General features: G+C 44.4%; 1 protein-coding gene across 1 annotated transcript; it reads right to left on the minus strand.

The window, feature by feature from the left end:
- Positions 1-828: 828 nt before the first annotated feature.
- On the minus strand, positions 829-20,686 carry galnt17 (polypeptide N-acetylgalactosaminyltransferase 17; the record flags this gene model as incomplete). The annotated part of the gene is made up of 11 exons (XM_084558061.1): positions 20,437-20,686; positions 19,247-19,430; positions 14,520-14,686; positions 9,143-9,317; positions 5,768-5,965; positions 4,787-4,904; positions 3,962-4,147; positions 3,686-3,823; positions 2,958-3,053; positions 1,621-1,782; positions 829-963 (listed from the first exon to the last, which is right to left on the minus strand). Exons 1-11 carry the CDS (start codon positions 20,675-20,677, stop codon positions 829-831), a joined length of 1,800 nt encoding a protein of 599 aa, XP_084414187.1. The 5' UTR covers positions 20,678-20,686.
- Between the last annotated feature and the right edge of the window lie 219 nt (positions 20,687-20,905).

Genomic DNA, 20,905 nt, shown 5'->3' on the forward strand with positions numbered 1-20,905 from the left:
ATCATGCTACACGACGTACTGCGTCTGCTTCTACAGAATGCTCGGAGTAAAAACGGCCGTACAAAAGTCGAATGTGCGTGACATTTGGAGCCATGGTTTAGCCCGGTAGCCCTCTTGACAACGTGATCCTTGAGGTGATTGGAGACGATTTACGACAACTGCAAAAAATAAATTAAAAACAAAAAAAGCTCCAATACATCAAGTCATGTTTATCATTAGTGCTTGTTTCTTCAAATTATAAATATTTACAGGGTCTAAACTTCTTAAAGAACATAAAATCTTTATTTTGGGCATTTTACGTTAAATTATGTTAAATATATAATTTATATCGTAAGTAGATACACCTTCTTTTCGGGTACCTTACGCTAAAATATATTCTGATCAGTGCGCATAACTGAAATTTTGATTCCAGGTAATTTCCATTCACTTCTTAAATGACATTACATGATACAGAATGAAATATTGCAGATATTTTTTTGACGATGAAGCATCATTTTTATCCCCCGCCCCACATAAGACAGAAGACGGCTGATTGAATCTCTATCCTTAAACCTAGAAGACATCGTAGCAAAGTGGCACAAACAGGAATTATGGCAACATCACACGGAAAAATTTGTAAAATTCAAATAGAGAGAAACACTCCTCATGCTAAACTTGCATCATTTTCAACGTCCAATCTGTAAAAAAACTCATCAGTTGCTCCCAAACCTCCTCTCACGGCTCCTATCTCTGAGGAGATGAGGAGTCCGTCGACCCAGCTGAGGTCAGCTGACGGCTCTTGGAAATGGCCTCTGGTGTAGTTTGGTCCCAGTGAAATTAGCCGGTCCACTATTGCTTCATGGTGTTCTTGATGGTCCACCTCTGCCCCGAGCAGGGCTGCAGGACCAGCAGGTGGCCGAAGTAAACGTTAGCCGGCAGCACCTCCAGGCAGCGCCCCGAAGCTCGGTTTATGATCGATTCGTTCTGCAAGGCAGGAGCGGAGATGGAACTCTGATTTTAACAAGGTTCACAGATGCATTTAAACTTTGCAGGTAATGCAGTAATTGCAGTACATCGATCAGGCGTAACATTATGACCACCTTTCTAATATTGTGTAGGTCTCCCTTGTGGTGACTCATGGACATGAGCCGTCTGAGGGTGTCCTGTGGTGTCTGGCAACAGGACGTTGTTAGTGGGGGGGCATTTGAGGGGAGGGGCCTCTGTGGATCATCCCACAGATACTTGATCAGTTTGGGATCTAGTGAATTTGGAGGCCAGGTCAACACCTTGTGCTGTTCTTCATGTTTTTTTAGTTGTTCCTAAAGCGTTTGTGTGTGTGTGTCTGTGTCAGGCTGCATCCTGCTGGGGAGGAGTGTCATTGCTATGGGGTGGGGGTGCCTGGTCTGGTCTAGGTGGGTGCTACATGTCTAAGTAACATCCACACCAATGAATGCCAGGTCCAGAAGTTTCCCAGCAGAACATTGAACTGTCACAAGATGGTTTAAATGTTATTCACTTCTCCTGTCAGTGGTCATAATGTTGTGGCAGATCAGTGTCTGCTTCATGTTGGTTTACTATCACCTCCTCTTATTCTCCCCTGTCTCTCATACCTGTCTCTGAAGACAACGAGTCTCTTCTCACCTGAGTGAAATGCCACGTCTTCTGCTTCACGTTGGTCACCTTGTCACAGTTGAGGAGCTGAGGGAAGCTGCTGATCTGATCGTCCACCACGCAGCGCGTGTCGTCCCCGGTGCTGCCCAGCGGACCCAGGAACAGCTGACCCTCTTTGGTGTAACGTCCTAACTGAGGGGAAAAACGAACACAATACAAATAAATAAAAAAAACAAAAAAACAAGTACACTCCTCTGGTTTAGATCATGCAACGGAATTATGAGAATCTGGCAGGAACGTGTTTTCATAATGCAGGCTGCTGCTGCTGCTGCTTCTGCTTCTTTCTTTTTTTTACTTGCTTTGAACAGAAGGGTGGTGGTGTTCCAAACGGAGCCGAGAGGCAAAACATGTCCGTGTTCGACAAATACTGTAGCTGCAATAAGATCTTCCTGTAAATCACTGTGTTGCTTCAGAAATGTGCCAACACGCTGAGAGGCTGAAGATTAGTTTGCTCAAATCTAATTCTACATTTTCTGACAACGAAAATGAAAAACAAGACAGAACAGAATATAAATTAAGGCTCGGCATCACAAAACCTGCCAAATGCTCAGAGTCAGCCTCGGGTTGAAGGGCTCGTTTTCTGAGAATCTTAAAATGCGAGCCAGAGGATTTCGGTCCAGATTAGCAGCAGTAGTACTTAGTAATTTCAACAAAGACAAAATGATGCATTCAAATTAGCAGCTCGGCCTCTTTAAAGCTTCTGTATCTCTAATATAAAGTGCTCCAGAGGGTTTCATCTGAACTGTAAACCACAGCTTCTGATGTTGCAGTGCAGATCTTCACCGTAAAGGTGTATTTTGGACGTTAAAGTCTCATGTTCTGTCCCTAGAGGTCACTGCTGCTTCTTAATACATTCAGGGATGCAATGACCTGCAGTAAAGTGGTGTATTTATAAAACCCTGAAGCACATTTCATCAGATGATAACTTTAAGAAATGCAACTAAAATCTGTCTTTAACAAAAAAAAAAAAAAGGGTGATTCTGCCAGAACTTAAATTATTATTTAGCGCTATAAGCGTTTAGCATTTTATTACTGGAGCCAAGACTTGTCCCCTGAAGCTCCTGTTTACCACTGTGAGCTAGAGAGACGGGCCCCGTGGGCCGAGGGGCTGAGGAGGAGCTGGCTGACTCCTGGCTTCAACACAAAAAAGTGCAGCACGGATGCATTTTTATTCCGACAGCAGAACTTTCTCCTAAGAGGATTTCAACTGAGCCTGTGTGAGAAACACTCTAATGAGCTGAGCGTGTGTGTGTGTTTTCAAAGATAGCAGAGAGAAATGTTTGGAACACGTGGTGCCCGTGTTGTACCTGGGGACCCCACCCATGACAGGGGTGCAGGGTGGCAGTGTGGTTCTCCTTCATACCCTGATCCATGCACAGGTGGCTCGCTTTAGAGTTGCGAATCTTGGGGAAAAAAAACAGATCAATAAATAAAAATTACAGCCTCAGATAATTAGCATGATCACATACATTGATCTGGCATAACATTATGACCACATTCCTGATATTGTGTAGGCCTCCAAAAGAGTTATGACTCATCAGAGAATGGACATGGGTCTTCTGAGGGTGTCCTGTGGTGTCTGGTAACAGAATGTTGTTAGTGGTGGGGTCTTTGAGGGGAGGGGTCTCTGTGGATCATCCCACAGATACTTGATCAGTTTGGGATCTAGTGAATTTGGAGGCCAGGTCAACACCTTGTGCTGTTCTTCCAGACGTTTAGCAGCAGAACATTGAACTGTCACAAGATGCTCAATATTCACTTCTCCGGTCAGTAGTGGTCATAATGTTCTGGCTGATCGGTGTACATATCAGTTATATCAGTATGTGTTAGACAAAGATCTCTAAGTGCACACCGACTCTATCTAAACGTTTCCTTTTATCTCAGCGCGGTAGATACTCTCCGTCTCATCTCTTGCTCACTCATTCTCGTTCATTCCCAGCGGTTGCATCATTTGTGCAGATGCACCAGACCTCAGACGTCCCGGCCTTGTTTTCCAGCCTCTTTCTCCTTCGCGTCAGCTGGACTGATGACTCACCTCGCCGTAGAACAGCGTGTTGTTGTACCTCCTCATCTCCGGGTAGACATTGTCGAGGTACCACTGAAAGCTCTTACACTGCAGACTGTTCCTCAGCGCGACCCTCTGGGATATGTCTCCGTAATCGATACCGTGGTTCTGAGCGGAGCAGAGCACAGGAAGTCGTTATGGGAAGTCTTTGCTTTTTTCCAATTAAATTAAACCTGATTTATAGAGTGTCAACCAGTTTCCATTAGATACAACAGAAGACATGCAGCGACAATTGTCCACTCTCACCTCCATGGGGATGTTCCAGGCCAGGTAGACGTTGGACTTGTATTCATCCATCCAGACCTCAGCCACGCGCAGTGCATTGCGCCGCGTGTGGAAGGCTATGTTGCTGTGGTAGGGTTTCTTTATCCGTGCGATGTGAGCCACTCTGGAGCAGGGCAGCACCTCCATGCTGCCTCCGCACAGCCACACCTGCAGGTAGACGACGAGGCGCTGTCAGGACTTTAAGCTCACGGGGCGGGGGGGATGCTTTAACCCACTAGAGGGCAGGAAATGGCACTAACAGGCAGATGCACAGTCACCGTGATGCACACATGGCTGGCGTTCTTTTTTAACTCACTCCTAAGAATACTAATAACCAGAATAATGGGGTATAAGAGGCTAAAAATGGTCTTCGGGGTATGAATTTTATGTTTAAGACTCTACAAGATACCCCTTCATATTATAGAGCAATTTGATTTGATGTTAATATCAAGTAATGGATAAAAATCAGGTTGAAACATTCATATCTGGTTAGATTGGAAAAATCTTTGACATTTATTTCCTTTGCTTTTCAGGAACAAAAATAACCCTGCAGAATAAAATCAGACTCTCCAGTCTCTTAAAAAAAAAAAAAAAATGTACAGAAACAAGCTCCCCAACCTTCCTGCTCTACGTGACCTATTTATCTCCATTGCCCTGCTGTGAGCTGCACACACAGGACCGGTCCTCCAGGACTCTTAATGGGGCCTCATTTATCAGCGGTGCCACGCTACGGTGGCCGCTGCTCCACTTAAACCTACAGGGGTAAAGAGGGAGCAGGAAGAAGAGGAAACTGGGTGACACACAAACCCTGATGCCCAGTTCGATATTCTCCCCCCCGTAGACGTCCATGCCCGAGTCGAGCAGGCCGAGCTCTCCGAAGTACTCGCGGTTGGCCACGAAGGAGCAGCCGATCATGGCAGGAGTCCTGAGATAAGAAAAACACGATGTGGATGGAAGTGACGCCGAACCTGTGCATGTGCACATGTGGTGCATATTGTATTTGTCTCTGTGTGAATGTGGTTCTTCAAGGTTTGATATATTCATATTGTTTTAAATTTGATTTCAAAATTACATGAAAATCTGATTTAAAACATATAAACCAATCTGCCATAACATTATGACCTAATATTGTGCAGGTCTCTCTTGTGTCTCCAGAACAGTTGTGACTCATCAGAGAATGGACATGGGCCTTCTGAGGGTGTCCTGAATGTTGTTAGTGAGGGGGGGGCTTTGAGGGGAGGGGCCTCTGTGGATCATCCCACAGATATTTGATCAGTTTGGGATCTAGTGAATGTGGAGGCCAGGTCAACACCTTGTTGTTCCTAAAACGTTTTTGTGTGTGTGCCTGTGTCAGGCTGCATCCTGCTGGGGATGGCTGCTGCCATCAAGGAGTGTCATTGCTATGGGGTGGGGGTGCCTGGTCTGGTCTAGGTGGGTGGTACAGGTCTAAGTAACATCCACACCAATGAATGCCAGGTCCAAAAGTTTCCCAGCAGAACACTGAACTGTCACAAGATGGTCAATGTTATTCACTTCTCCTGTCAGTGGTCATAATGTTATGCCTGATCGGTGTATACGACTGATATCAGATAAATAAAATGACCTTTTGCAGCACAATGAATGAACTTCTCTGTGCTTTAAGCTGGCATTTTTGTCTATTTCTCATTTTCTCTTATATCCCAATAAGTACTAGTATCTTAAATAACTGGTAAATTAATCTTTATATCTATAAATGCAGATATTAAAGTGCTTTAGTCTCTTGATTGACTGAGTGTGAAGCTGTCTTGCCTGATGGGAGCAGACATGTCTCCCTCGTCCCACCACTGTTTGGGAGGATTGATGTACATGCACCACAGCTCCCAGTTGTAGCCGTGGCCCGAGTTCTCGTACCGCTCCACCTCGAACGTGTCGTGCTTGATGTTGTCGATGGAGGGCAGGACGATCCTCTTGTGGTCCTCCTTTATTCTGGCTAGGACCGGCTCGGCCCTGATAAGTAAAAGAAAAAAAAGAAGAGTGCAAACAGGTACAGGTGTAAGCGGCTCACAGAGAAACAAGGCAGACAGAACAAAGCGTCTCTCAGGATCTTCCACCCACTTTCAGTCAGACAGAAAGTTTTACCAACTCTATTAATGATTCTGTTTAGTTCAGCTCTAGAGGGCACGCTTCTGCTTCTGCTGATTGATTTGTAATGTTACTATTATTGCTGTTATGATTAGTAAACCATTAGGACACTATTAAGTTAAAGGGAATCCTTTCAGAAGATTAGCTTTTGTTCCAGACATTATTTTGTCTGGAGAGTCATGCCATATGTGCTCTTTTTTTTTTTTTTTTTTGGAACTTTTTATTTAGACATTTGAATCATTTTGCAGAACAGTTCCTGACAGATATATAAAAGTAATAAACAATTGACAGGTATTTTAGGTTACAGTAAAAACATACAAAGATAAATAAAATAAAATAGTTACAATATTAATAATAGTAACTACCACCATAGCAACAGGCATAGGAGTAAATATCTGCAAATATTAGCTAAGCTAAAAAAAATTATTAAAGAGGAATTTAGATAAGTATCCCTTCCAAACATTACTCTATCACATCATCCCATCCATCAAACCCCCAGGTACCTTGAAATACAAGTCCATCTTTGCACAAAAGTGTCCATAGTCAGCTGCAAACTTGCCGTCATTCGCTCCATCATGTATACATTTCTCAATCTCTGGACCCATTGACCTATTGTGGGTGGTTTTACATCCCTCCAGTTCACTGTAATCATTTTCTTTGCTACTAATAATAGAATCCTCAGTATATATCGTTGATCTGCATTATATAGGTCTTTGGGTATGACTCCCAGCAAAAATAACATTGGTTCCAGAGTGACATCTACTTCTAAAATAATATCAATTTCCTTTTTAACATTATCCCAAAATCCTTGTATTACCGGACAATCCCAGAAAATGTGTGTGGTGTCCCCAATATTTCCACATTCTCGCCAACATAATGCCACATTGGGGTTTTTCACGTATGAAGATATGATAATGGGTGTATTAAAAAATCTGATCTTTACCTTCCAGTCAAATTCTTTCCACAGTTGGCTGCTAATTCCCTTATGACAACTTGTCCAAATGTCCACCCATGTGGAATCTTCAATTATAACATTCAGTTCTAATTCCCATTTTTCCTTAACGTAGTCTGTGTTTTGTGAAGTGCCAGTCGTTAACCTTTTATATATATTAGATATGTGTTTTTTCGTAGGGAAATGCCTCTCCAGAACACTAATAAAGTATTCTTCTATTTGATTTGGGTTTTTGCTGACCAGCTCCCTTTCCTTATGACTTGTAATATAGTGTCTTATCTGGAGGTACCTATACAAATCCTTTGATGGGAGGTCAAACTGTGCTTGAAGTTGAGAAAACGATTTAAATTCTGTTTCTTTAAAAAGTTGATTAATTGTATAGAGACCTTTGTCAGCCCACCTTCTAAACCCGCTATCCCACACGGAAGGTGGGAATTCTATATTTCCTACTATCAACATGGCCCTTGAGATTGACTCCGGTCCCCTGAGTGTTTTTTTCACTGTTGTCCAAACTTTTAAAGTGTGTTTTATCCATTCGTTTTTGATTTTGATTTTACTGACTGATTTTGTACCAATAAATGGTAATACTGCTAAGGAAATGCCCTTCACCGAGTCCTGCTCTATCTGAGGCCATATTGCTTCCCGGTCATTTCCCATCCATGCCACTATTGCATTTATTTGTGCAGCCCAATAATACCTTTTCAAGTTTGGCAAACCTAAACCTCCCTTGTCTTTGGATAAGTGAAGGGATTTTAATCTTACCCTCGGCCTCTTCTTTTGCCAAATATATGTTGAAATTAGTTTGTCCAACGTGTTTAAAGTGGAAGCAGGTACCCTTATAGGAAGGGATTGAAATAAAAAAAGAAGCCTTGGTAATAGGTTCATTTTTACTGTTTCTACTCTGCCAATCAAAGAAAGGGGAAGGACCTCCCACCGTGTCACATCATTTTTTATTTGTTTAATTAATTTGTTATAATTTGCCTCGAACAATTGAGTGGGATTGGGTGTAATAACAATTCCCAGATACCTAAATCCTTGTTTGGACCAGTGAAAAGAGACATTGTTATTTAATTGTGCAGGCCAGGTACCTGAAATCATCATAGCTTCTGATTTATTTTCATTAATTTTGTATCCAGACACTGACTCATATTTGTGCAGGCATTTCATAAGTGCAGGGATGGAAAGAAGTGGATTTCTTACAAAAAGTAAAATATCGTCCGCGAAGAGAGCTATCTTATGAATTGACCCCCCTTCATCCTCTATCCCTTGAATCTGTATATTTTGACGTATCGCCTCTGCCAGAGGCTCAACACTAAGAGCAAATAAGATGGGCGACAGTGAATCCCCTTGTCTCACACCCCGCTCGATTCTAAAAAAGCTGGAACAGTGACCATTAACTCTAACCTTGGAGCTGGGCTCCTTATATAATAAGCTAATCCAAGCCACAAATTCTTTGCCAAAGCCCATTTCTATCAGTGTCTGCCTCAGAAATACCCAGTCAACTCTATCGAATGCCTTCTCTGCGTCTAAGCTGAGAAGCATTGATCCTTGTTTGTCCCCTGACGCTATTGCCTGCAGGTTCAGGGTTCTCCTTATATTATTTGTTCCTTGGCGTCCTAGTATGAATCCCGTCTGATCTGGTTTAATTAATTTCTTTATATTTTGTTGGATTCTAGTAGCCATTATAGAAGTGAGGATTTTATAATCTACACAAAGTAGACTTATTGGGCGATAGCTGGTGCATTGCATGGGGTCCTTCCCCTCCTTATGTATGACAGTTATTATGGCTTCTGACCATGACTTTGGAGGGTCTCCAGATGTTAGAACATAATTATATAATTTACATAACATGGGAGTGAGCTCGTTCACAAAGATTTTATAGTATTCTCCAGAAAAACCATCTGTTCCTGGTGTTTTATTGTTTTTTAGTTTGGTGATGGTTTCTCTAATTTCACTCTCTGCGATGGGTTTTATTAAGAGTTCTGCTTCATATGTGCTCTTTTAAAATGAAATGTTTCACCTGCTTCACAACAAACCTAACAAACAAACTGTAGCTCCCACCCTGAGCCTTTTCCTCCAGACTTGCTCACCATGACGGGGTGAACTCCACGTGGGCGTCGAAGAATCCGGTCACCTCAGCAGTAGCCACCTTCCAGCCCTCGATCCTGGCCCGGATCAGCCCCTCTCTCTTCTGGTTCCTGACGATCTTCACCAGGCCCGGGTAGCGCTTGTTCACATACTCCTCCAGAGGTCCTTTGAGCTGCTCTGCAGTCCGTAAAACAAAGATAACGCACCAAATACCAGGTTAGAGACGGTAGTGGTAGGGGCAGCATGGACAGGATATGAAAGCCTTTCCAGTTTTGCAGCACAGTATATGATCTTGACCTCTGACCTCCTAAAGATAGGGCGTAAAAGCATCGAGCATTTCTCTAGAGCGTTCATCGAAGCCTCACATTTACAGATTCAGTCTGTCCACACTGACATCCCATCGACCTTGAAACTTTCGTTCTCCTGGACTTTTTATGAAGCCTAAAATCAAATACATCACCTAATTCAGTATTACAATTTTTTTAGCCGTCTTCTCTTACTACACACCGATCAGCCACAACATTATGACCACTGACAGGAGAAGTGAATCACATTGACCATCTTGTGACAGTTCAGTGTTCTGCTGGGAAACTTCTGGACCTGGCATTCATTGGTGTGGATGTTACTTAGACATGTAGCACCCACCTAGACCAGACCAGGCACCCCCACCCCATAGCAATGACACTCCTTGATGGCAGCAGCCATCCCCAGCAGGATGCAGCCTGACACAGACACACACACAAAAACACTTTAGGAACAACTAAAAAAAAAACATGAAGAACAGCACAAGGTGTTGACCTGGCCTCCAAATTCACTAGATCCCAAACTGATCAAGTATCTGTGGGATGATCCACAGAGGCCCCTCCCCTCAACTACAAGGCCCACGTCCATTCTCTGATGAGTCACCACAAGGGAGACCTACACAATATTAGGAAGGTGGTCATAATGTTATGCCTGATCGGTGTATATTGTACACTTCTTTTCAAAATGACATTTATATCAAATCATGTGCTTTAGAAACATTCGAGGCAGGTCAGATCTATAGTAGTGGTAGTCGATTTATTACAAAAGAGCATTTTAACTCTATATTCTATAAGTCTTTAATTTTTTTAAACGACCAAAAAGCTGAATGCTGAACTCCTGAAAGCATAAATTCATTAAGCAGCGAATAAATGTTTGTAAAAGCCTTTAAAAAGGTCTGAAGCGTCCACAGAGAGAGGTCATTTATCCCAGAGAGTATGCAGCTCCTGAACTGCCCTGTTTACTGTGCATCCATCTCCTCTGTCACACGTCCATTATCACCACCTAACACCTTTGCACAACGCCAGCCTACGGTCTGGTCCGGCAAGACACACAATCTAAGCTGCTGACCGAAACCAGCAGAGTGGAAAAGAGACACGAGGAGCGAGAGAAGAGAAAGAGAAATCTACATTAACTCATGTAACCCTATGAACCTGTAAATGTGGCGTATTTGATCTGTTACTGCTGAACAGTAGATAGCTGATATAAAATTAGACTTAGTCCTAGACCAGCTATCGTCACTGCCACATCATCCAGTGAATGACACAGACATAAAAAAGTACACAATGTTTTTCTTATATAAAAAGAAAGATGCACAAATGACACGCAGAGAAAGAGGGAGATGGCATAAATCCAGTCCCTCTGTTCCCTGTGGAGCTGCTTTGTGCTCCAACAGACTCTCAACAACACCAAAGGGAGTCGGCGTCTTCCCGAGCGTCAACCACCGACCCACCTCTGATCTCTCAATCAGCTCATCAGCGTTTTCCCTCCGGACCCAAACACTCACTCCTTCCTCTGCATCAGGCGCGCACAAATATCCCCTCAAACAAAAAGCACATATCTCATGCTCCGTGCTTTCTGTTTTCCTACCCCCGGATCTTTTAATCTTTTTATCTCGCATACACCCTTGATCACAAACCTCCCCCCTCTCCCTCTCTCTCTTTCTCTCGTTGTGTTTTTCTCCACAAAACACACAAGCCACAGCGCTGGGTGACTCAGGCCGGCAGCGAGATGAGGTTGAGTGTTATTTGTTCGCATGCCTCGCCCTCTGCGCTTCTGTAATGTCTTCCCTCCCGTGATGGATAGCTGGCTGTCAGCCAAGCAGCAGTGTCAAGTCAGAGTCGGGTGGAGGGGGTGGAGGGGGCGATGGGGCTCAGCTGTCTCACTCCTTTCACTCAACATGTCTCTTATACCGACAGCTACTGTCTTCATTAACACGAAAACCCCTAATGTCATTAATACACCGATCACGCATAACATTATGACCACCTTCTTAATATTGTGTAGAATTTGGAGGCCAGGTCAACACCTCCTCCTGGGTTAGCACTGATGCCTTACATCAAGAAGGTTCTGGGTTCTAATCCATCATGGCCGACTGGTTCCTTCCTTTGTGGAGTTTGCATGTTCCCCCTGTGTCTGCGTGGGTTCTCTCCAGGTACTCCAGCTTCCTCCCACCGTCCAACGACATGCTCTTTAGGTTCATTACCCCTGTAAGTACCTGGGTCTACATCAGGATCACAAACTAGACCGGTTGGCTAACATAGACTCAGTACACAAAAAAGGTCAGAGCCGTCTCTATTTCCTCAGGAGAGTTAAAATCGTTTAACATCTGCCGGAAGCTGTTGGACATGTTCTACCAGACTATCGTAGGCAGTGTCCTTTTCTACGATGTGGTGTGCTGGGGAGGCAGCACTAAAAAGAAGGAGACCTCACGGCTGGACAAGCTGATTCAGAAGGAGGACTCTGTGGTAACAGGGCAGAGCTGGAGTCCCTGACATCAGTCGCAGATGGAAGGACCTTGAACAAGATCCATCACCCTCTATAGGACACCATAATCAGGCAGAGAAGCTCGTCCAGTGACAGGCTGCTGTCTCTGTCCTGCACCACGGGACAGATTGAGTAGGTCGTTTGTCCCTCAGGACTCTACAACGCCTCCCTGGAACCAACTGGACTGTGTCCGGCTTCCTCCCACCGTCCAAAGACATGCTGGTTAGGCTCATTGGTGATTCTAAGTTGGCCGTAGGTGTGAGTGTGAATGGTTGTCTGTCTCTCTGTGTTAGCCCTGAGATAGACCTGTCCAGGGTGTACCCCGCCTCTCGCCCCGATGACAGCTGGGATAGGCTCCAGCTCCAGCTGTTACAGAAGACGAATAAATGAATGAATGAATGTTCTCCTGTCGGTGGTCATAATGTTGTGGCTGACTGGTGTAACTCTCCTTTGCAAAAGAAAGCTGTCTCAGGCCAACAACAACCATAAAACATTATTTTTCGATGTTTTTATTTTAAGAGTGCACCATTAACCTTGCCTTTCTCCTTTTTAATAAAAATGTTGCCAAGAGGAGGATTTGTTTACGTCCTTTCTTATCCTTGTGTTTCTTCTCCCTATTAGATTTCTGTTGCCGGCGACCAGATCTCTGCAATTTTCACAAAGAAAAAGACGCAATAAATCTGAGTCACGGCGGAAACTATGCTCTATTTCATATTTTCTACTTCCTGCTTAAAAGCCTCTCTTAGGAACCGATTCAGCCTTTGTATTAAACTGAACCATATATTTGTGACACTTCAGTGACATAAACAAATTGGCCGGGGGCCGGGGGCCGGGGGCCATGGGCCGGGGTGGGGGTGTGGGTGAAACAGACAGGGCAGGGAAGTCAGGAAGTGTTGTGTGGCGGACTAATGCATTGTTGTTTTTGATCCTTTGGTGGGAATCGTTGACAGTTAGTGAATCAGACGATGTCAGCCTCCTCCTTCAAAGCCTCCACCGTCTCATGTGTTTCTTCCTGCTTCCTTGTTGTTTGTCTTTGCTTCCCGTTCTGTGAGATTGCTCCGTCTCTCTCTCTCTCTCTCCTAGATATTCATTGCCTGCACTCTCTCCTCTCTCTGTCCGACCTCATTTATCTTAGTGCCTCTCTGTCTCTCATCCTCTCTCTCTCTCTCTCTGCCACTTTCTCTAATAGCCTGGTTTGCTCTCTCTGTCAGCCTCTCCTCTCGTTTTCCGATGCGCCCTCGTCTCAGTTCGTCTCTTCCTTCTCCTTTCCCACTTCCAGAAACTTCAGCCCTCCTCCCTCCTTGACCTCTCCTCTTTCTTTCAGTCTCCCTGACTTCTCCTCCCCAGCACCTCTTCATCGTTCCTCATGCCTCCTCTCTTCTGTTCATTTTGCTCTGTTTTTTTTTTTTTTTTTTTTTAATCTCCTTCTCCTCCCTTCATCTCACAAAGCCCAGCTTGGCAGCCCCGGCCCAATAAATAAGACAGAGGCGTCTCTCCCGTGACATCCAATTGTGCGCCGCGCCTCTATCTGCCAGTCTGCTCCGCAAAAAGTTGACACTATCAGTCACCTCGGCGAACGCTGCTGCTCAGAAGCAATGACCACGGCCTTTTGTCAAGGAGACACTCATCCCCCAGTCGCGCTGACAAAGCCCGGTCATAAGTTTGGAAATGCTGTGTGTGGTGTACATGCAAAAGGTGCAAACACAAGCTTTGAGTTACGTTTGGATATTCCTATTTTGAGATCAGACAAATTAATTGTCTTCATTGACATATAACTGCAGGTAGTCTTCATTGTCTATTCCTGGTTAATGAGATGTGTGTATTTGTTGCTGCCAATGCACCGATGATGAACCAGGGTCAGATCAGGACAGAAAGCGATCAGGCACAACATTATGACCACCTTCTTAATATTGTGTAGGTCTCCGTTGTGCCTCCAAAACAGTTGAGATACTTTAGAGAAGGGACATGGACCTTCTGAGGGTGTCCTGAATATTGTTAGTGGGTGCCTTTGGGTTCTATGGGTTGAGGGGAGGGGCGTCTGTGGATCATCCCACAGATACTTGATCAGTTTGGGATCTAGTGAATTTGGAGGCCAGGTCAACACCTTTTTTTTTAGTTGTTCCTAAAGTGTTTTTGCGTGTGTGTCTGTGTCAGGCTGCATCCTGCTGGGGATGGCTGCTGCCATCAAGGAGTGTCATTGCTATGGGGTGGGGGTGCCTGGTCTGGTCTAGGTGGGTGCTACATGTCTAAGCAACATCCACACACGAACGCCAGGTTCAAAAGTTTCCCAGCAGAACACTGAATTGTCACAAGATGGTCAATGTTATTCACGTCTCCTGTCACTGGTTTTAATGTTGTGGCTGATCGGTGTAAAACAACCATAACCTCAACCTACACATCTCCTTCATTAGATTACTAAAATGCAATCATTAAAGGTTGTGAGATGTATGGGACATTATTAAAAGCATGAAAGACATTAAACTCTAGAGTAAAATCATTTCTGGTGCTTAGTACCGAGCCGTCCCATACTCTCTTCATCCCCCTGTACAGTTCTTTTTAACTCAACATGGGACAAATTCCATCTCCACTGACCGTCGTCGCTGTTGTCGTCCACCAGGATGATCTCTTTGAGCAAGTGGGCGGGCGTGTGATTGACGGCCGAGTGGACGGAGCGCAGGATCACCGACAGCGCCTCGTTGACGAAGATGAAGATGAGGGAGATCTGAGGGAGGTCCCTCGGGTAGCTGACCTTTCTGCATCTGCAGAGAGACAGGCAAACACACGGCACCATGTGTAAAACGAAACCTTTCCGTGCCTGCGAGGGAATTTATGCATTCTGGACTCTGCACGCTCCACTCCTCCTCCATTACTGCCGTGAAAGACCAAAGTGCCTCCGTGGAGCTGCTGACGTCTGGTTCGATGGCGCTGAAAGGCGAAGCACGTGCCGCTTCCTGTTCGGCTTTAATCACTTGGATTTTTTTTTTCTTTTCCAAATTGCCCTATTCACTGTGTGTCTGCTGCTGATGGAGGGCCTATTTTTGCTGCTGTTTTGTTGAAACAGCTCTAATGAAGAGGAAAGAGGCAGGGTGAGGCTTTGACTCTATTTTTAGTAAGTGTGGGAGAGGAACCGCCTTCCTTTAGTCACCTCATTTTGCTTTTGTCATTTGCTTTTGTCATTAATCTTATTTCCAGTGTAAAATAAAATGTTTATTTTGATTAACCCTATGATAAATCTGTTTTTTTTTTTTTTTTTTTCTGATTCATGTGTTGAGATAGACCTGTCCAGGGTGTACCCCTGCCTCTCGCCCGATGACAGCTGGGATAGGCTCCAGCAGACCCCCGCGACCCTTAACAGGAATAACCGGGTATAGAAAATGAATGAATGAATGTGTTGAGATAGCACTTTTTTGGGAGGGGTGATTTTTGATGGGAAACTCCAGAAAGCAGGTGCTGATGTAGTTTTTAGCGGCTTAGGTTTTTGGTTTGCAAGAATAAAGCTTAATTTATTAATATTATGAACATGACCATGACCATGCATGTCAGAAATACAGTATATATCACTGAAATAAGCATTTTTGTGTAACAAAAGGACATACAGCTGCAGAAAATACACTCTGTTTGAGTGAGCACCCCGACTGAAACCCAGGGGGAGTGCAGCCAGAGAGAAGTGCACTAACATTACACTCTTATACGTCTATAACAGCTGAGAGACGCTACAGCAAATATGGCAAATAAGGGTTGAGAACAGGAGGCGGCGGGGACGGCGCAGCCACAAACATCAGCGTTGTGTAAGAGGTACAAGAGAGCAGCATGAATGATCACAAACGTGAAACTGTGAAGTTGTCACTTTGCAAGAACAGCTTCATTAATTCATCTGACTGTGACTGTGATTGTGACTGAAAGCGTCGGCTCATCAGCTGATGACTCTTCTCGTGGCATTTCTGTAATGCACTTTCTTAATTAGTTTTCAGATGATGCGCCAGAAGCAGCACGTCTGCTACACAGTACGATGAAACCGCTCTGCCTGTTTTAAGTTTAAGTAAGAGTCACAGACCCCATCCCCAAAACTACAGTGTCTCTTCCCCGTACTCTTCATCGTATGACATTTCATCTTTGCACTTTTGTTTTCCTCCATCTCTCTATCTCGTTTCGCCACCACCCTGGGCTCTGCGGCGTAAAAGGACTTTCAGTCAGACGTGGACTCATCGGACCTCGGCTTACGCGCCGCTGCTGAGCCTGAAGTTATCGCGCCCCAACATGCTTCACATGCCACTTTGATCCCAACAAACATAAAAGACCCCCCGAGTGACAAATGAGAGCGCTGGACTCTGATCCCTCCATCCCCAAAACACACACACTGGGCGTGCAGCTGGTGGCAGGAGCCTTTTCATCATAAATGACTTTCAAATTGAAGGTTTGTTAGTTGCTTAAACAGCAACGTTGGCAAAGAACGAACTTTTAAAAAGCTGCAGCATGTATGCAGATAGAAATTGGTGCAAAGAGTTGCTTGTGACATACATGTGCATGTGCATATTTATCAATGACGAGTATATATCTATGTATATGCATATATATTGTACCTGCTAACCCAAGCACTGCCACACACATGCACACACTTTGCTGGGCCCGTGTGCCCATGCATGAATGCCTGCAGATCGATAGCCAGCCTGACAGTGCAACTTCATCAAATATGGGAGTAAGAGGCAGCGAGGCAGAGAGAGGAGAGAGGGATCAGGATTAAAAGGGGCAGGTGAAGTGCTCCACAAACAAACCCTGCAGAAAGTGAGTGAAAATGCAGAGATGTTGAGCGTTGACTCACACTGTTTGTGTTAGAGTTTTCAGTTTCTTTCTGTCTGTTTTTGTTGCTCGGCTGTTTGAGGGCGCTCTCAAAGAATCAGAACCGTAACGCGTGCTCTGCTGAGAGAAATAAACGCCTTAACTTTGTTTCGGTTCAAATCAATGATGCCACAGTGCATCACTGAGGAGGTTAGGCTGGAGGAGGTTCATGCAACTGCACGTCTGGAACCGCAGCTGCAGGAATATAACTACACATGACTAGCCCGCTGATAGCCACACAGCTGTGAATTATCCAGCTATTGTGGATCATGAATGCAAGCGTGATCTTCGCGCTTTCCCTGTACTACTCCTACAACTGCATAAAGAAGAAAATTAAGCAACTATAACCCCTACATAAAATTTCATGCTGACATTTTAATTTATTAACTTAAAAACTAAAAAATAGGGCACTTGTAAAACCCTGAGAGCTCATTAAGAAACAAATCTCTGTAGACTTTTTGGGGCTTGTCAGGCAGCTCAAATATTGCCACTAGACTGTCAGCTGCTGACAGTCTCAGAGATGATAAATTCTCCTGACGCTTCAGACACCGGCGTAGCATTCAGCAAATATTGCTGTGGATCTGAAATTAAGTCATGACAAGACCTGGAAGATCAAGAAGAACTTGGTCGGAATGGAGACGTAAACCTCCTCTTACGGCCGCAGAGGAGCTTCAAGAAGGTTTAGCTACTGTGCAGCGTTGATGCACGAATAAGGTCGACACGGAGGAGTCATCAGGAGGATGGTAAAGCTTTATAAAACAGAGTTGATTTGGAGCGCTGGAGGCAGAAACATACTGACTAAAAAGGAGCTCCACTGATGAAACACACTCTCAACACCTTAACCCCTTGACGCAGAGTGACGCTGCTTCCACTCAGACTGCAGCCGAGATAACGTATGTATCCCTCCAGTGCCGGTTTGTGCACATTCAATACGTACCTAGGAACCTTCTGCAAGCACTAGTTTCTCGTAGGACCGGTCGGAGTGGGGACTACTTACGGTTAATGGAAGCTAACGAATAGGACAAATTAACGCTTTTAAGTCCTCAGTGAAAAGGTTGAGCTCTGTTTCAAACTGGATTATAATAGTTGGTGTTATAGTGTTTAGTGTGTAATTTGAATTTGTCATGTATTTGTACGTATCAATTTTGTAGTTTCAATAAATGTTTTACCATTTTAACCATTCATGCTTGTTGTCTAATTTGCATCACGCATAAAATTATATCTGTACTATGTACTATAGACAAATTAACAATCTCCGCTTAATTTAGCATCAGCTTGAAAGCTAATATAATTGTAAATCAATTCAGGCGTCAAGGGGTTAAACCTGACACAGTGACAGCGTTGCATATACGACTTTACTCCACGTATACAGTTATTCTCTTATAAATGTAACTGACCTCTCCCCTCTCTTCTCTGCAAACACTACTACATATAAATGATCTGCTAATTTGCACACTCAGTAGTTTTTGCGGTTTCATTTCGCTGCATGTGATAAATGAACACCTTGAACCTTGACTACTGCAAGGGTGAAAACATTCTGCTTTCGATTCGTGCGGTAGGAGCTAAAGGAAGGCTGAAAAAGTCTGATTTCAAGATTTCACGTAGGGAGTAAAGGAAGCGAAACGGAGGACACTGATCCGAAGCATGAGCTACTCAGAGAAAGTTGAGGGTTCTGGCCCTCACATCTGAACCTCAGTGAAAAAAAACCTGAGAAAACCAGAGAACGCCACAGAAGGTCATTCCTGCCTTTGGTTATCAAACTTTATAACTCCTCCCGCTGAGTGTTGGTCACTCTTAACACGCTCAACACTTCAGACGCTGTTAATTTATTTGCAACCTTTTACCTCTGTATATTGTGAATACTTGTGCAATATTGTTTCTTCTACTTTAACTGCACCTTACTTTATTTTTTATATATTTTTGCACTACTTTTATTCTATTGTATTTGCTCTGTCAACTAGTAGCTGTCACTTTATGGGAGCAGCAGCAACAAAACGATTTCCTAGAAGGATTAATAAAGTATTCTGACTCTGATTCTAATGTCTCTAAACTTGAAGTGAGAGAGCGAGATGTGATATCTGCAAAACGAGGGGTTCACTGATTTATCAACTATCAATGACTTTTGCACATGGCAAAATTATTATTTCTTTAAGTGCATATAATAAATAGTTACACTACACTGAATATTGGTTCACTTTTGAGATGGCTAAGGGTCCACACTTTGCACACAACCCCACTCTCCATCTAAATAATTAAACACATTTTGACACATTATTTGTAGAAATTGTTCCAATTAAAGTTGTTCACAGCAGAGCAGCAGGGACACTGTTTATGGAAGGAGCTCCTGAATTATTTAGATGGATTTTTCGATGCAGTTAGGACCTCGGATAATCTATTTCAGTTTTACTGGGCTGGAGGCAGAAACTTCACAGATGGATATGGACATGTAATTTGGGTGAATCAACACTTGGACTTGCACTCACTTGCTGGGCCGGTGATCCGGTATGGTCCGGTCCAGAGAGATCCTATCACTGAGGTAGGCATTGTAGCCGTACTTCTCCCTCAGGAATTTAGCGTCGCTCTCCTCGGCCGGCGACAGCGTGGCGGGCAGGCCGCCTTTACCCCGACCCCCAAAGCCCTCGATCAGTCCGAGAGATTTGGACAGACCTGGGCAAGGCAAACAGGAGAAGATTACATGTCAGGATCCTTTAGCCTGCATGGCTGACTCACTTTCTTCTCAGTAATGCTCTCAGGGCGAACAGCTGATAGCCTGCCACGCCATCGCAGCTCCAGACACACATGGAAATACGATATTTGGTCAGTGGCTGTCAGAACAGGTGAGCCTCCGAGCTGCATTCACGTCAGAACAAGAGCTGGCACAGAACTTCTTCATCTACAGATGGGGATGTTTTAAACAAGGCTTCCCGCTCTTACTGAGGTCACTTTTACTCATTCTCTCAGTGATGAAAATACACTTAAAGCAACTATTTATTTAACAACAGACATCCACGACATTTAACAAGGCTGCAAGACGCCTCTGAGGACAAATTGGGGATAAAATAAGACTCCTCTTGGTGACTTTGTGTATTTGCGGTTGGCAGAGCGATTAAAGTGGCTATCCTTCAACGTGATAAGCTGTGTTTAAGCCTCTGTGTTGGCAAACATCCTACATCCTGAAGGCACTGAATCCAGAAAAGCTCCTCTGTAGTCGACCCCGACCTCTAACTTCCTTGACGGAAGAGAGACATTGTCCCCTTGGGGATTAATCAAGTGGATAACCTTGTATTGGCTGCACTGAAAAGATATCCGGATTATTTAAACACATATTTGTTGTCTGTGTTGGTATTTAGAGATGAAAGTTTTGTTGCAAATCAATTAAGAATCAATTGCTGATTTCTGCTACCTATGTGAAGAGGCTGAGAACTATTTCAAATAGTCTTCAAGTGCCGGTTAAGTGGTGCACAGTCTCATCAAAGTCTGCACCAAAAATGACCGACATAATGTTTTATTCTTATAAAAGAATAAAAAATATTAAGGACACTGTTTTGTTTTGTGCCAGGGCCCCTGGAGAAAGTCTTGGAAAAGTCTAAAAACATAGACTTTTCCATCTTTTTGCAGATCCCTTAAGGGAAATCAGGTTGACATGCAGTTTAAGTGTGACATTGCTCTTTACCGTTCAGCTGCCTGTACACCACGTCCTCCAGCGAGCTGAGCCTCTTCAGGAGCACCTCGTGGCTGATGTTGGGCCCCTGCGCCGTCCCGTTGCCCCGGGGCCTCTTCCCATCAGCCGGAGCCTCCGGACCGACGGCTTGGACGCTGCGTGTGCTGCACTTGGTCCAGAAAGTCATGAACCCGGCAACCGCGAGCACGTTCAGCACCAGTAGGACCCTCCATCTCCTCAACACAAAAGCCATTAAAAAAGTCACCGGCGTACCAGCTCCGAGGGGTGATGGTGAGGGAGGGGGGGCCAGGAGGGGTACTTGGGGCGGTCTCAGGAGAAGCCGTACGTGTCGCAGATTCAGGGCTCCCTCGGCTCGCGATGCGCGGAAAGCTGCAGGGGGAGAATTCACAACCGCGGGTTACATCTGCAGACCTTATAGGCTGCACACAAACTGCAAAAGCCCAGAGAAATGCTGCTGCTG

The sequence above is a fragment of the Chelon labrosus genome, assembly GCF_963514085.1.
Source record: "Chelon labrosus genome assembly, chromosome: 13".
Taxonomy (NCBI): domain Eukaryota; kingdom Metazoa; phylum Chordata; class Actinopteri; order Mugiliformes; family Mugilidae; genus Chelon; species Chelon labrosus.